Consider the following 17,181-nt stretch of genomic DNA (forward strand, 5'->3'; position numbering starts at 1 on the left):
GCATAGACAGTGCTCTCTTTACCTCCAACCAAATACACCCCCTCCTTTAAAGACATGTGTCCAAAAGAAGGGGAGGGGGGAGAAAAAACAGTCGTTTGGAGACGGAATAACAAGAAAAGTGGTTTATTGGTTAAATGTACAGAATACAAACCAGGCAGACACTGGAAGACACGAGATAAATACATGATTTATTACTTTAAAATCATGTTTATCAGAGTTAATAACAGAAAAATTGTAAGATACGTGTTTGTTTGTAATGAAAAAAGAAAGCGTTTAATGATCAATAATGTTTCACAATGTATATATATTTCTACTTAAACTAATTTGCACAAAAAAAGCCCAACGTTTGAAAAACATACATTGAAGCACAGCAGCGTCATGTTTTCTGACTGCAATGGCCTTTCAGGCGCGATGGGCGTTTCTGGACGCAGATGGCGCTGTTGAGCATGTATTTTGTTTCAGTCCCGTTTCCCTCCATGGTTTCCCCTCTCTCCGACTAACTTAGCGTTGGCTCAGTTCATTATACAGCCCTATATTCTCCCTCCATAAGGGCATCTCTGCCTTTAGACTCAAGATCCCAGCAAAGCCCGACAGAGAAAACTTTAGCCTGCATATAAGGGGAAGATGGACATGAAAAAAAGGATCCATCTGGAGCTAAGAAACAGGACGCCGTCTGATGTGAGTCGTGCTTTTTTAAACCCATAGTTTTCTGGCTAGCCGTGCGCGTTAGCTTGCCACTTTTTTTCCTTCTCCATTTGCTTTGCGACCTGTGAAGCTAATGCTGACCACATGGCTTAGATTCGGGCAGAAGAAAGTCTTTCAACACGCTTAAATCCTCGGTACTGTTGTGGATTGGGCGTATGAGGGTCAACGAGACGGGGTGGAAAAAAGAAGCAGCATTTAATGGTTACTTTCAAGCGGTGGTTTCCCCCCTGCTCGCTGGCTATGAATGCAGTGCTTTAACCATTTCGCAGCCTCCTCGGTCGGTCCACGGTGCATGCACACACACAGGTCGACTCCTACGGCCGGGGTACAAATCGCCAAACTTCGCGTTTCAAAGCGGACATATCGGGGAGAGCTGCTTCCTGCGCCGCGTTTGCCATGCACACAGCGCTTATACAGCCCTCGGAAGCCATGTTTGTTGCTAGCACACAACTGCTAAAAAAAATGGGCGCTTAAATAAATAGCGTGAACAATTTCAAACTAACATACACGGACTTTTATCAGTAGATACATCATAGATTTGGCAAAATTTATTTTTGAGAAAACCGCAAAAATTAGTATTCAAATGGTCAAATTCAGAACACAAAAGGGGGTAAAAATCATTTACCAATTTACCCCACGATAGTAAATATAATAAAGCAACCACTCCCGCGTGCGACTGTTTATATTATGGAGCTTTAAACTGTCTATACCGATATATTTGTTATAAAATGTGCAGCTGTTAGTCGTGTAAATAGCTTGTATTGTCACACAGATACGTTTCCTTTTCTACAGTACAAATCTATAAACATTTAAACATGGATTTCCTGTAATTCACATAAGCTAATTTACTCATTTGTTCCCGCCATATAACCCCAATCTCTGTCACCCACAAACCCTATCCGCCCAATTTATATACAGAGAGAGGCGCAGCAATTAATAGCATCACAGTTATTCCTAAACAGAATCAAATGTTACAGTCAACCGTGGTGGCTGGGTTAGCTAACGACGTGGAAAGCCGAATCACCCTGCCTGCCTGCCTGTGTGAGGCACGGAGATCCGGGGCGCACTGCGCTTCATGCACGCGGCGACCAAAAAACTCGACGCTCGCGAGTGGCTCAAACAGAAGTAATGAGAAAATGGGATGAAAAATTAATGCTGATCATGTGTTACATCGGTATATTTCATTTTTAAAAAGCACTTTTCACCATTGGAGTGTTCAGAGATCTGCATACTGTAGCTCGGGAATCGCCATGTTGTCATTCTGTCGTCTTTGAAGCCTTGGGAGAAAGGAACCGTCTCCATCTTTGTTTTTTTAACTAGATTTCCGCTCTCTATCCTTCGACCTCAAAGTATTTCTGTAACACCCTGGCAATAATCGTTCAGTCGACTACAAAGTAGTATTCCACCTCCCCATAAAGCTTGGCGAATCGAGAAAAAGAAAAAAAATGAAAATTTAGACGTGTGTTCGCAATCCCGTCCGCTGCCGATGGGTTTGTCTAATGGCGGACAGACGGAGCTCTCTAGCTGCTCCTCTGCTGAACGGCTGCGTTTAAAAGGGGCAATGGCTAGCGTGTAGCAAGCTAGCTCCCAAAATCGTTGCATTTGTCATTAGCGAGTGCATCGGCGGACCGTGGGAAGTAGTAGCGGCTTTGCTCTCCTTCGTCTTTTAACGCACCACAAATGTCTGTGTCGGACAGATAAAGACTTTACCCGGAACACAGACATGTTTGAGCTGAAGAAAAGCAGTTCTTCGTTTCGATGTTTTAAGTAACCGTGTTCTTTGACGATTGTCAAGAACTTTTTTTTTTCTTCTCGCAACGTTTTTTTTGTCCAGCAATTAATTGCGCAACCGGTGTGAGCAAAACGGAGTCAAACTAACTCCGCCTTCAAAGTTGTTTTTCATATTTAAAGAAACAAAATGTTCTTACGGAAGATTTTAAACTATTTTTAAACAGTTGTTAGTTTGCATTTCAATAATAACTTTATTTTATGAAACCTTATGTCTACACTCAGTGAGATGTGGATAAATTGGCTTTGATTGGAGGCTTTAAACTTTTAGTTTTTAAATAATGCAGTATCAGTGTGGTGTAACTATCAGTTCCATTAAAGCTCGACTGCAATTAAAATGGTGTTTTTAACAAGTTCCTGTGGCATTTTTCTGATCATGGAGGAAGAGCATTTCTGTTTTTTTAACCTATATTCAAACTGTTGTTAATCAGGAGCAGATGATAAAATGGCTATTGGAAAAAAACTTGTAACACAAAATCTACGACCAGCAGGCCATAGGCTCCCTGCTTTGCTCCATTCTGATGCAGCCACTTGGAGACAAATGGATCTATTTATGTCTTTGTTTTTGTTGTCCGAATTGCATTTTGCTCAAAACTGTAAGTCTGGATGGCTCCGATATTGCTCGTCATTTTTGTTGCACCACTAATGTTAGGTTGGGGTTGTGAGGGGCTGCAAGCTAGCAGAAAGAGAAAGGGATTATGGGAAAGGAGGGTCGGCTTAACGACTTTCCTGCCGCTCTGCAGAAACTATGTCCTAGAAAACGACACAAGGTTTTTTGGGGTTTTTTGGCCAAAAACAACAATCATAATTAAAGGACCACTGGGTCTCATCATCAAAAGATTATAAGGGTGGGATTTTAAGTAAATAAAACAATTTTTTGTCTTCCATCTTCTTGCACTAAACATTACATTCTTAAAGGGAATGCTGGGAATTTTTTTTATTTTTTCATGTTTGCATCTTAAAAAGCAGAACAATCTGATATTTATGCATGAAGAAGTTGTAATTTGTTTTTTTTTATTTTTACGTCTTTTAGGTACGCGAACTCGTCCTTGATAACTGTCGATCGATCGAAGGGAAAATCGAGGGGCTCACAGCTGAGTTTGTCAACCTGGAGTTCCTCAGTTTGATAAACGTTGGCTTAATCTCAGTGTCCAACCTACCAAAACTAGCAAAACTTAAAAAGGTAAGCCCAGACTGCCCCGCTCGCACTCTTGCACCTTTCAGTGAAGATTCAGCTCATGTGCTGCGTTGCCTTTCAGCTGGAGTTAAGCGACAACAGAATCAGCGGCGGCCTCGATGTTTTAGCAGAGAAACTCCCCCACCTCACACATCTAAACCTGAGTGGGAACAAATTGAAAGACCTCAGCACGTTGGAACCTTTGGTAGGTCTTCACATGTGCCCTAAGATGCAGAATGTTACACACGTTTGCCCAATATGTCTGATTCCTATGCATTTAGACAACAAGCCTGCATTACAATGATGTGAAGATGTAATATTTTAGGAAGTAAAAGTTTTCTTTTTTTCAGTGTACCTGCAATGTTGTGAATTATTAATGCCCCAAAAACTTGGATATACTTTATCTACGATTAGAATCATTCACATCGCAGAAACTCAGAAACATTTTGGACTGTTTGATTATTTATTTATTATTTAAAGTGAGGTTTAGTTTTCAGAACTGCTTTAAAAAATTTAAGCCTAGACAAAGGCCTTTATATAAACAAGACTGTAGTGCGTCTGTGCATAGCATCTACTTATCCACACTCTAATGCGTTGTAATTAAGGGATGTTGTTTTCTGAATGAAAAATAACCTTTATTTATTTATTCATTTATTTTAAATAAAAATTAGCTACCGTAATTTTTCAATCTTAAGTCACAAAACGGATTACAACTGTTGCCTTTCAGTCCGGGGCAATAGAAAGGATCCCATTGATTTTGCCAATATTAAATCCTAAATAGCTAAATAAATCTTCAAATGCACTTTAAACTTCTACTTGAGTTTGGATTCTATACCTGAGTCCATGATTCTTAACCTAGTTATTTAGTTAAAAAAAGGTACCGGTACATTTTAAAATGTAGACATTACTATCAATGCATAAAAAAAACGTGATCATAAACCTGTCTCCTCCTGTTGGTGGATGCAGAATAATCTAAAAGACACAATAATAGGAAAGTAGCATATAGGTTATCTTAACTGTGAGGTTAAAAAAAACTTTAAAATGAGAAACAATTGAAACCACCTGTTCAGAATCATGGAAAACACTTAACTTAACAAGACTTAAAAAAGCCTTCAAAGTTTTTAAAAGTGCTGAAAAATATGGACCTCTTGGTTAGTCCGACTCAGCATCTGTAGAGCAGCTCCTGCCGTTTCACTGTCATGGATGTTTTTGCTTTTGTTGGACAGAAAAAGCTGGATAACCTGAAGAGTTTGGACCTGTTCAACTGTGAAGTAACGAATCTCAACGACTACAGAGACAGCGTCTTCAAGCTGCTGCCTCAGCTCACCTACCTGGACGGTTATGACATAGCAGACAGGGAAGCCTCTGATTCAGACGGGGAGGTGGACGGTGTGGACGACGATGAAGATGAAGGTTGGACGTCAGCACTTTTCTTTTTTTTTTTTCTAGTAATGTATGATATTTTTCTAACTGTATTTAAAAAAAAATCATGCTTGTTTTGCAGATGGAGAAGAGGAGGAGGATGAAGACGGAGAGGAAGAGGACTTTGATGAGGAGGAGGAGGACGAGGAGGATGAAGAGGAGGTAGAAGGGGAAGACGATGACGAAGAGGTCAGCGGTGAAGACGAGGTAAAATAAAAAAATCCAATCGGTTTATGTTGTCAAACAGTTCTGATGCATTTCTGGAAATCTTTCTCCGGTTTTGTCTCTTCTAAGGAGGAAGAGTTCGGTCAAGACGGAGAAGTAGAAGACGAGGATGAAGACGAGGATGAAGACGAGGAGGGTATGCAGCTCTGCAAATTGCAAAAAAAGCTCTCAGAAAGTGAAGTGACAAGTTAGTGTGGAATGTGTCAGTGGGGGCATCGGTTAAAATGTCGGGACAAGCTCACCCACACGTGTGTAATTATGTAGAGGTAACACTTCTACGCATGTGACTTAATGATCATTTTTTAAAAACCAACAGTGGTCCCTCGTTAATTTCAGAAAAAAATAAAATTGATACTTTATTTATGGGGAAATTCTTCCCTCTGGGGGGAGCGGTAAGCTGCAGACTCGCTCGGGGGACGACAGCTGGCTGGGGAGAGCGGGAATCGATCCACCAACCCTTCGGTTGTTGGACGACCTGCTCTACCGCCTGAGCTAAACTACCGCCCAAATTAATTAATTTCAGTTAATTAGCTTAAGTAAGTAAGGGGGGGAAAAAACCCACAATAGGGGGAATCTGCAAAGAAGTCAGCTGTATTTATAACAATAATATGAATGTTTTAAGGCTGTAAAATTCCTCTACACACTTTTTTCAGGCAGACATGAACATTTTCACACTTTCATCCCTTGTATAAACTCAAAGCTCAGAACGTCATAGAAGAATAAGTCAATTTATAGAATAAAACAAAGATCTGATCGCAACTGAAGATTTATATAAATATGTCAAACTGGGCACATTCATTGATGTAAGAGAGACTGCATGGAAGACATTGAATGAAATGGCCTATGAAGGGATGCCCCCATCTCTCTTTCTCTCTCTCTGCGTTTGTATTTATATATATATGTATATGTATTTACTTAAATACACTGACTTGTTGTGAAAGACAATTATTTGGAATCAAATTGATAAATTTAGATGTATTTGTGATCAAAAGTTCTTCTGTCACAGCTCGATGAATTGGACTGGTGTTTTCGTAGTCGTCATGTCAACCAACAGAGTGGCAGTGTGCCGACAACGTCCGTGAGGAAAAACTGAGGCACATTAGCAGCTAAATCCACTGTTAAGAGTCTGACCCTGAATGCTCCCACCATTCTGAAGTTTAAGAGAAGGAAAAACTCCACGGCTGTGTCCGAAGTCCTTCAATACTCACTATGTAGTGCGTTCGCCATTTTGTAGCGCTGCCCTAGAAATTTCCCAGAAGTCTCTGCGAAAATCCAGTGTGCATCAATGCTGACTAGATTTGCAAAATAAAAAAAATTTAAATGTGTTTTTTCATAAACCATCAACTTTTTCATCATCAGAAAACAGTAAATTCATAGTGGCTTCAGAACACTCATATCTCAGAGAAATCAGTGACATCATATTTTCTTTTTAAAAAAAATAGTGAGCATGGTGTCCTAATTGTTTTTAAACCCAGAGCATAATATAAAGTTTTTTAGTAGTTAGGGAGCAGGAAGGACCCTTTTCTTTTTTCTACCAGTATTTATGAATCCACTGTGTTCGGATATTACTTGGATGGTTTGTGGTCTATATTCACCAATGAAGTTGGTATTAATGCACTCCGCCTTTTCGCTGAGACTTCTGGGAAATTCCTAGGGCACTGGAATTGGCACTTGGCACTCGTATCCTCTGACTTCCTACCTTTTTCTCTTTTTCTTCTATTTTAACCCCTCCCCCCCCCACCACCACCACCCTTTAGAAAATGGCAAATGCACTAAATAGTGCACTATGTAGTGAACGGGAAAGGAATGTGGACGCAGCCATATTTGCTAGCAGAGTGTGACGCTCAGTTGAGCAGGACCACGCATGGATCAGGATGTTGGATAAACTGTTCTGCGTGTCAGTTTGGTTGATCAAAATGGTATCAAAAAATCTGTGAGGCTGCAATACAGTAGGTGAACCGCAATTTAGCAAGAGATCCCTTTATTCTAAATGTATTTTTAACAACGTTTTTAGGGTTTGAAGTTTTCTACGGCATAATTCTGCACCCCCCTTTTGTCGATCAGGGATTGTTGTTGCTCATATTTTGCTCTAGTTGTTAATAATAATAAATGTTTCCCTCAGAAGCAGAGGCTGGCAAAGGTGAAAAAAGAAAGCGGGATCCAGAGGATGAGGACGAGGACGACGATGACGAAGACGACGAGTAAAGGCAAAATTGAGACCGAGAGCCCACCGAGTTCCCCCCCACCCCCTTTATTGCCCCCCACCCCCCACCCCCTCCTCCAACAAACCCACCACCTCTGTAATCCACCCTCCCAAGCTCCGCGCTTTTATTGGCGCAAGACTGTACCAGATTTGTGGGCCGAGTGGAGCTGCACCCCCCACCCCCTCCAATTTTTCTCCACCCACCACCTTTTCTTCTGCCCCCATGGAACTGAGAGCCACCCATGACCCCTGAGCTTCTCAGGCAGCCCCCGCCACTCAGCATTCCACAATTTCTGTCAATCCCTCTTTATATATTCCCGCGTTAGGACTTTGGGACTGGTATCTAGTTTTGGGTCTGTGCTTTTAATAATTTGTTGGATGATTTATATTTTTTTGTTGTTGTTTTGGGGTTTATTATCTCCCTTCAGTTTTTTTTTCCCTTAATTTTTTTCCGTTCCTTTTTTTTTTTGTTCCCCTCAATAAAAATTGCTATAGCAGCTGTGCAACCTGCAAGCCATTGTTTTTAGTGTGGCTGCCTGTTGCACAAATCAAGGTTGTAGCTAAATTTTTACTTTCTGTATGACAAGAAGAAAACAAAAAACAACTTTGTAAATAAAATGTTAACATCTTTGGTTTTTCTCTCCTTTTTTTCTTTGATCTCCAACACCGAATCTTTGCAGGCGTCAAGACCTGGTTATGAAAAAGATCTTTAAAGTCCCTCTTTGATCATCTTATGATCCGTTTTAAAGGGTATTGATTGTGCGGTTTTTAGTCTAAATAAAAGAACATTATCGTTTTAAAGGACATAGTTTCTGCAGAGTGACAGGAGTTCATTAGAAATTGTAAGCAGGACAGTTGGAGCAATGAGTTATATCACTAGAGGAGACATCACGTGGTTCCTCATGGGAGGAGAGCTCCGCCATCTTGGTGAGGTCAAGTTACTGCTGCAGTACATGCATGTGAACACATTTTTTGCATAATACCAGTTCATTGTTTGTGTTTCAACTGTCAAAATCAGAGAACTGAGTCCATGAAGGAGGAAGTATATCATTTCACAGATAAGTATTATAATTTTTTTCTTTTAATGCTGCAGGGGCTTTATTAATAGAACACATGCTGACATGCATGATGCTGCAGGGCTGTTATCAACATGCTGCATGATGTACGGAGAATTTGCTGTCAACATAAATGTACATTTTATTTTGCTAAACCTGTATACAGCATACTAGGCTATTATAGTAATATAGATTTATACATTTCTGACTCAGTGATTGAACTTTTCACTATTCAGACTTAAGGAAAAAGTGGATCTTAGCAATAAAAAGAGCTAACCCAGATGGATCACTGTGGTACCAACTAGTAATACAGTCTGTCTTTGTGGAAACACATTTTGATGAGAGGCCAGACTGTTTGCTTGAAACCCGACACCATAACATCTGTGTTACACAAATTGATCACTCACATGAATCAGTATAAATCTATTATTTTTCTTTGTTGTTGTTATTTTAGGGTAAATCTATTGTTCACTTTTGGACTTCTTTTGAATATTTATTTTTATTGTTATTATTATTAATAATAATATTAATAGACTTATATTTTATTATTTATTGACTTATTATGTATGTATTGCTATTATTTATTGTTTGTATTGACTTACTATTGATTTATTATTATTATTATTATTATTATTATTATTATTGACTTATTGTTGGGTTTTTCTAAATAATTTAAATTACATGTCAAAGAGGTCTAAAACTCCTAAATGTTTACAAAGAATTTTTTTAAAATTCTTTGTAATAATTTTTTTATTTGTAAGAAGTCCTGCAACAATGCATTTTCATTAAAGTTTGAGCTTTTAAGGCTGACTGTTTCTCTTTATCAACAACAAATTATGTATCTATATATATATTATAAATATAATATATTTACATATATGTATAAATATATATAAATTGTAAAACACATATATAGTATATAAAAGCTACTTAGACACCACTAAAAGCAATAGAAATTATTGTCATGTGGGCGTCGTCGACCTCACCAAGATGGCGTCACGCTCCGCCACCGTCGGCCAGGCTTCTAAAGCGGGCGTGTCTCCTCTAGTGATATAACTCATTGAGTTGGAGCAACCCCTCCCACCTCTTCCTGTCCCTGTTGCTGAGAGCTCTCTGTTTACAGGCTCACTCGCTAGCTTATGTCCCCTCACACCCTCAAACTGACATTAGCGGTGCAACAAAATAGTGGATCCATCAGAATGGAGAAGACCAGGGAGCTTGTTTTCTACGTGAAAAAGTTCTTTTTTAAACTGCGTTTTTTTCGTCTGCTCCTGATTCACAATGATCTGAAGAAAAAAAACTCAAAAATGCAATTTCTGAGCTCAATTTTACTAATAAATGTCCATGAGAAAAAGAAGTCAGGGCAGGGCAGGCATTCAAGTTTATGAAAAAAGGGCTACTTAATTTAATAAAGTCGCCATTTTTGCTGAGGTAGTTTTGCAGCTTCTAAAAGAATTCTTTCTAAAACAAGTAGGAAATGTTCATAAAATCCCAGTAAAAGGCACGTTTTATCAGTCTTCATAAGTCAAATAAAAAATAGTATTTAAAGAAGCCCTTTTTTTTTTCACTTCGATGACGCTCATGTGTATCAGCTGAAACTGCAGTTACAACGTCCACATCATAAAGCCCTTACTAACCGGATTAGTCTGTGTAGAATCCTCACCGTGACATCTGTGACTTTGCTTCTGTGTCAGAAGTGCAGAAATCTCAACACCTTAAACTACAAGATCAACTGGTAACCCCTTGTGCTATCCTAGGCACTTTACCATTGGGAGTTGGGTCATCTAGACCCACTAGACAGTGCTCTGAACCTTTTTTCTTCATTGATTTGTGATCTTCACTGGTGTCCATGGATTACATGAAATCTTTCCACCTTTATCCACCTTTGTCATGGTAGAGAGAACACGTCAATATAAGGGTGGGGTCATCTAAGATAGCACAAGGGTTCAAAACTACTGAGATGTTTGAAGATTTACTTGAGTATAAAAGATTATAATAAAACCAAATAATATCATTCATTTATTTTTCACAATATTGGCGTTTTTCAATGTCTTATGATTTAATGCGGATAAAACTTGTGAGCTCCAATGACAGACTGTAAACCAGGAGCGCTGTTTTCATGCTGCTGGTGGACAAAAGTCCATTCTGGAAACTGAATCAGAACAGTCCTGCACTCCAGTCACACACAGAGGTACACTCCAATCACAATAACCCGGCTGCTCTGTTTGTGTGATGAGACACTTCCCATGCTATCTAGAAAGTCTGTCTTCTGTCGAACCCCCCGACTGGACAAAAGCAGGTATGTTCGGCCATCAAGAGAAATTTTCTTTGCAATCATTTTATTTCCTTTATTACTAAAAGCTAAAAAAAAAAATCACTAAATGGATAAAACTTTAAACACTAAGATATCTGGTATTCATTCCAGTGCAGCTTTACGTTTGAACCCTTGTGCTATCCTATGGGGTCCAGATGACATTGGTAGGGATAACATTGACGTGTTCTCCCTACCATGACAAAGGTGGATAAAGGTGGAAAGATTTCATGTAATCCATGGACACCAGTGAAGATCACAAATCAATGAAGAAAAAAGGTTCAGAGCACTGTCTAGTGGGTCTAGATGACCCAACTCCCAACGTTAAAGTGCCTAGGATAGCACAAGGGTTACAAAAACACCTTTGAGTTGTTACGAGCTCTTCCTGTAGTGTTTACTTTACGTATAATCCTTTTCTAATCAGTCTAATTAAAGTAATGACGTCAGTATTTTGGTTATTGCAGGATAAGTTGTTTGTAAAAAATAGTTTGTCACAGTCTTTGTGATTTACAGAAAAACACTTTGTCCATATCAAGTGTTTTTTAAAATAGAATATAAATTTTTTATATTCAATTTTAAAGTAATGCATAAAAGTCCAAATTGTATGAGTTGTTTTAGTTTTTCTTAGTTTTTTTCTTTTTACCAAATTGTTGCCGAATTTAAATCAAAAGAGTTTTCGGTAGGATAATTGAAGTTTGTCACATTATTGGAGAAACTTCTAACACATATTTCACTGCTACTGCCTTTCAAATTATTTTTGCAGCACTTCCTGGGTAAATGGCTCAATTACAATGAAATGAATTTTGGACGTGACAACATACAGGGAACTGGGACCGAGTGCAACTCCTCGTCTGTTTAGACCCAAGAGATGGTAGAAAAGTGTTTTGTAATAGTGTTGTTTTCTCCAAACCTCCCGTACCTGCTCAGACTTGCACAAAATTGTACTGTAAATGAACAGTAACATCCTTACGGAACCATGTAGCATCCAAAAATGCATCGTTTGCTTTATTCTGAAAGGTTGTTGACTGGTCTAGTGTAATTAATAAGACAATATGGTGAATACGTAAATAATGCTCCGGGACAGCCAGTCACTAAAAGACTGTTGATGATCAATGTATCCGTTTTTGATTAGCAGCACTTGAATGCATCTTTGCTTCTCACCGCAGTCACCATTAAAGACACTTTTGGATGTGTTTCCTTTAAAAGAAAATCCTGTTTTTAAATTTAGAATTGTATTGCCTAAATTCTACAACCTTGATATCACTTTAAAAAAAACTTTCAGGTGTAAAGAAATATAATTTTACAACACAAACAAACAATGTCGTTTCTCATTAAAGTCGGATTGAAAATGTAAAAAAAAACACCACTTTTTTCGTTTCAGCATTTCTTTTTCTATATTTTTCCCAAAAAAGACAACATGATTGAATTAAAACGCTCAAATAAATCCTCTAACCGTATTTTAAAATAAATACAAATATTTGGTTTCAGACTCGTCCACAACATTCGTTACTGATTTGGCTGACATGTTGCAAAACAGATTTCTAGTTTACTTAAAAATAAAAAAAATATACAAAAAAAGAAGGTGGAACAGCGAAACACATCCGGGTTCAGGATCTCATCATTCTTACATACAACCACACCTAAATGACTTGAACATCTCCACTTACAGTAGATTAAATATTGAGACACAAAAACAGCATAGAAAATATGTTCAGTGTTATGTTACAATCAAAAACAGCAACAGCTTTTCCCTACAACTGCTCTCACATGGACACATCGTTCCGTCCCGACCGACCGACCGCATCAGTCATCCTGAGATCAGCTACAAGCATAGAACATGACAGCAAACTTGCATAGATGTGAAGCACACAAACGAGTGAGACGTCAAAAGGTGCAGCGTAAAAGCGCATCAACAAAGTCTGTGTCTTTAGAGTTGGGAAAAAAAAAGACAAAAAAGGTAAAAAATTGAGACTAAAATCAATTGGAAAAGGGGTGCAGAGCAGGAATGCATGTGACTCAGCAGGTCGGGTGAGTCTGGGCGGGCTGGGAGTTCTTGATGTTCTTGATCTCTAGCTCCAGCTGTTTGATGCGCACGTCCCGCTGGCCCAGAAGCTCCCGTAGCCGCCGGATCTCCTCCTGCTGCTTGTGGAACTTCTGACGCAGCTGCGAACGATGCCGGGGACAGAATAAATAAATGAAAACAGTTGTTTACCTCTTTGTTCATTAAAGCCATGATCAGTGGAATAACTTTAAAAAAATATGTGTAGTAACTTAAAGTAAGTTAAGTAAACATCAAGGAATGAGAATCAGATCATACTATTTATTGTTACTGTGATTAAAAAAAAAATCTCTATCTCTTATGAAACATTTCAATTCAAACGTCTGAAATACGATTCGCTTTGACCAGCTGCCCAAAGGAGATGGAGTTAAAAGCTTTTTAATTCTTCTAAATTATAGCACAAAGTTTCTTTAAAAAAAAAATATTCACGTTTCAACTGTAACTGCAGATTTAAATCTATGTCAGTGATGCTAATGTAGTCCAGTTTTCCTTTTTAATAGTAGAATTTTACTGAAAATTACGTTTTTTTTGGAAGTTTGTTTATTTAGCAACTTTTAGATAAAGTTAAACCATCACTGATACAGGAACACTGGTCAAAAGGTTTATATCCTTGAAATTTTCAGCCACTTCCCAAAGTATCATCCAGAAAAATAAAGTCTGAACAGATGGCAGTTAATGACCCAAAACAGAGCTGGTGGAAGAAGGATAGTTGAGCCCCTTTCAAAATAAAAGTACTTTTTAGAAAAGGAATTTAATTTGATGAATCCGGGCAAAAAAAAGACATAAACTTTCCAGTTAGTCTGATCACAAAGTTGGTAGGAACTGGCAACAGTTACTGAGAATTGTAGAAAATCTATATTCATTTTTTAAAGGAAATTCCTTTTTTAACCTCAAAGTGTCGTTCATTCTCAAATAATTGCATAATATTTTCATTTTTGCATTTCAACCATATCTTGTTACATTTCATTTTTGTGTTTTTTTCTAAACATCCTATTTGTTTATCTAGTACAACAACTCGGATCAAGGAAGTAAAACACTATTCAAATCTAGCCAAACTTTGTTTATAAAGCACTTTTCATAGCGTAGTAACACAAGAGGCTTTACAGGATTCACAAAAAAAAATTTAAACTTTCACATTTAAAAAGAAAAGCTGTGATAAAACACAAACAATTCCCCCCACTAAACACCACAAAGGAAGAATGAAGCACCTCGTTTTCAGTCTTGGGAGGCGAGCAAAGTGTGAGGTCCTCCCCGTTGGTCAGCGAAATCCTGTCGTCGTCTGCGCGTCCGGCAGCCTCTTTAGCGTCTTTGGTTTCCGGTCGGTCCTGAATATAGGCGAGCGGCAGCATGCCCGGTCTGCTCTGAGACCTGCGAGTGTCTGTGGAGTTAGCCAGCCCCTTCATTTCTGAATGAGACTCTGGGAGTTGACTTCCGGGCTTTAGAGACATCAGAACTGGACCTGCGAGACCAGAAAACCCATCGCATTCAAGATGATAGACACTCACTGTTACAGGAAATGATTTGTCCTGAATAAAGTTCAACACGTCATCAAAAAAACAAGAACATTTTTTCGTTTTCACATCGATCTACTTTAAATAAGGTCAAATTTCATTCTGACCTTTGTCGATCCCACTGAGCCACTCCTCTGCAGCCAAAGCCGGCCTGTTACTCGCCGTCATCGGATAGATGTCTTCTTGGTACGATTCCGACTGGAAGCACAGGCGGGAAATCCCAAACGTTCATACGGAGCCCACAGTGGTGACCCAAACATGGTGTTTTTGCCGGGCTCTTACCCTGCGAGGCACTATCATAGAAACAGGCTCAATGAGGCTCTTGATGGTCACTAGTTTGTAGAACCGGAAAACCTCACAAGAGCTCACGTCCAGACCTCTCTTTGGCATCGCAGCTGCAGGAAAAAGCACAAACAAACCCACTTTCTATTCAGTATTAGGTAAATATTCATCAGATGTAACCAACAGGTATCGAAATCCTATAATTTATTCCTTTTTTTTGTCAGTCTTGCAAACTGAGACCTTCAGCAAACATCCGTGTGAGTTTAAGTATCTGAAAGGAGAAGTTTGAGTCTCAGAGGAGTCAGTGTTCATCCAATAAAAAGGAAAAGTCCAAATGACAATAGAAAACACCCAGAATGCAACAGGAGCAAACTCAGAAGTGTAGAATTGAAAAAGAAAGACTTGGGGGATTTTCTGGGACTACTGATTCAATCTTTAAAAGATTTTTTTTTAAAAGGACCAAACTAAAATTTGTATTTTGAGTAATAACAATAAAAAAAATAGCTTCTGAAACTCTCCCTGCTCTACATTAACTGTGATCATTAACTATGTTGTTGTCTTTCCAAACCACTAATTAGTTCCAAAATTCCCTTCTTTCATATCACAGTTATATATGGCTTCTCTTCCTCTAACAAAGGTTTAAAAGAGCTAAGATTCTCCCCTGATTTTCATGCAGACTTCCTAAATAACAAACAATAATCAAGAAACCATGAAATAAAGTTTCCTTTATTGGTATCAGGATAGCCGGGAAGATCAGAAAGTCTGCGTTGGTAACATTTATAAATGTTTGGCAGATAACCTTTAGGCACTTTTTTTTGCTAGCTGTCCATTCAGTTTTGGATGTGTTTAGGATCTAAAACATGAATGATTTCAGTGTGTTTACACACTCGTGTCCTTTTTTACATGACCTTCGACATCCTGATGAGCTGGTTTGGACATTCAAATAGAGCTCATTTGCACAGCAGCTTTGCTTACAGGTGCTACAACTTCTAAAAGCACGTGAAGCGGCTGAGCGCCGATTCCACTGCTGCCCTGGACCTTGGAGGTTTGGTGTTGATTTCTTACCCATTCCTTTCTGAGGTAGAAGTGAGCGGTAATCGGTCAGGTAGTGGATGTAGGGTTTCTCTGAGCTGATCTCGTAATAACGGATGTTCCCATCCCCCTAACAAAATATGTAAAAAAAAAATGAGTGTTTCCTGTAGGATTTTAGGTTAATTATTGGGATGTTTTTTTTGGGTGGTTTTGGGTGGTCACCTTGCCAGCGAGGTACAGCATGTGTGTGTCAGGGTCATAAAAAGGGAAGAGGACTCCTGAGGAGCCGTCCAGGTTCTCCGCCAGCAAAGGCACGGACAGATCCTCCTGCAAGCAGACGCAAACACAAAAGAAATGTGTTGAACAAAAGACATTGCTGAGATCTAAGGCAAACAAGGAAATCACGCCGATATCAAAACACGGCATCCTTTATAATCCCCTAAAGTGTGGGAAGCAGATCTGAATTAAACGCTATGAGCACTCAAACCCTAATCCACGCTTTTCCTTAATCCCCCACTTACAATACCCTCTCCAGCATCACAGCGTCCTGGTGTACAGAAGAGCAGGTGCTGGGCGATGACACACTCCAGGAGAAAACTACTTTGGATTTCCTCATTCACAGCGCACGTGCTTAAGTTAACAGATGACATGAAACACTTCTGCCTCTGTCCACTAGAGGGCAGAGTTGTGATTCAGACGTGGAGGGTTTTGTTTTCTTTGAGTTTTTTTTCTGTTAGAAAAAGTTAAAGAATTGAGTTATATCTGGAAAAAACATAAACTGAAAAATTCACACGTTTGTTGTAAAAAAAAAGACACTGATTTGTTGTGATATCTGAAGGACATTTTCAATCCTTCCAAATGAATTTGAATATAATTTGTTTAAATATTCATTTGATTTAAATTCTTTAAGTTTATTTGAGTGTTTCTTACATTCAGACTAATTTTTATATCCTATTTTTTGTCTATAAATTCATTATTTTTCCAGCTACCAGTGTTGGGAGTAACTCATTACTAAAGTAATGTATTAAATAAGTAGTGTAATGAATTACTACTGAACCTCTAGTAATAATTTACTCAGTACTTTCATTTGTGTATTAATACATTAACTCCCCCATTTTAAAGCAGATAAGCCATCAAATAATAACAGATGAAGTAAAAGCTGCATTAAATATCCCTTTTTTTCTTCCTTTTGACTTAAGGAACTGAAAAAGCTTTTCTGTTTTTCTAGTTGTGCAGTAACTTTACCCTCCTTCCATAAAAAAAATCCTTACTTTTTAATCTTTGTGAGACACACAAGCCTCAGCTTCTCTGTTTGTTCTGTTTTTTCTCTCTTTTATTAAATAATTCCTTCAGACAATATTTTCTTTTTTTTCTACTGACTAAAGCTGGGGCTGCTCTGTGCTTTTAATTT

At 38.6% G+C, this 17,181-nt stretch overlaps 2 protein-coding genes across 8 annotated transcripts in view; one reads left to right on the top strand and one right to left on the bottom strand.

The window, feature by feature from the left end:
- Positions 1 to 395: 395 nt before the first annotated feature.
- LOC144990346 (acidic leucine-rich nuclear phosphoprotein 32 family member D-like) lies at positions 396 to 8,152 on the top strand. Of its 4 annotated transcripts, none has more exons than XM_078943551.1 (7): positions 396 to 678; positions 3,527 to 3,676; positions 3,753 to 3,875; positions 4,897 to 5,083; positions 5,175 to 5,299; positions 5,387 to 5,453; positions 7,440 to 8,152. In XM_078943551.1, exons 1-7 carry the CDS (start codon positions 625 to 627, stop codon positions 7,520 to 7,522), a joined length of 789 nt encoding a protein of 262 aa, XP_078799677.1. In that variant the 5' UTR covers positions 396 to 624; the 3' UTR covers positions 7,523 to 8,152. The 4 variants fall into 4 exon arrangements, with proteins under 4 accessions (XP_078799677.1, XP_078799678.1, XP_078799679.1 ...); XM_078943552.1 differs by having other exon boundaries at positions 7,443 to 8,152; XM_078943553.1 differs by having other exon boundaries at positions 5,175 to 5,281.
- Positions 8,153 to 11,865: 3,713 nt separating this feature from the next.
- Positions 11,866 to 17,181, bottom strand: part of coro2aa (coronin 2Aa) — a 47,969-nt gene continuing 42,653 nt past the window's right edge. For all 4 annotated transcript variants that reach the window (XM_023961375.2, XM_078943555.1, XM_004065922.5 and 1 more), the window contains 6 exons: positions 15,993 to 16,097; positions 15,804 to 15,900; positions 14,739 to 14,851; positions 14,564 to 14,654; positions 14,154 to 14,404; positions 11,866 to 13,049 (listed from right to left, as the gene is read on the bottom strand). In XM_023961375.2, coding sequence (XP_023817143.2) covers positions 12,903 to 13,049; positions 14,154 to 14,404; positions 14,564 to 14,654; positions 14,739 to 14,851; positions 15,804 to 15,900; positions 15,993 to 16,097 — 804 coding nt within the window. In that variant the 3' untranslated portion in view covers positions 11,866 to 12,902. The remainder of the gene's footprint in view (positions 13,050 to 14,153; positions 14,405 to 14,563; positions 14,655 to 14,738; positions 14,852 to 15,803; positions 15,901 to 15,992; positions 16,098 to 17,181) is intronic.

The sequence above is a fragment of the Oryzias latipes genome (assembly GCF_053564925.1).
Source record: "Oryzias latipes strain Hd-rR chromosome 1 unlocalized genomic scaffold, Olatipes_Hd-rR_3.1 chr1_Y".
Classification (NCBI taxonomy): domain Eukaryota; kingdom Metazoa; phylum Chordata; class Actinopteri; order Beloniformes; family Adrianichthyidae; genus Oryzias; species Oryzias latipes.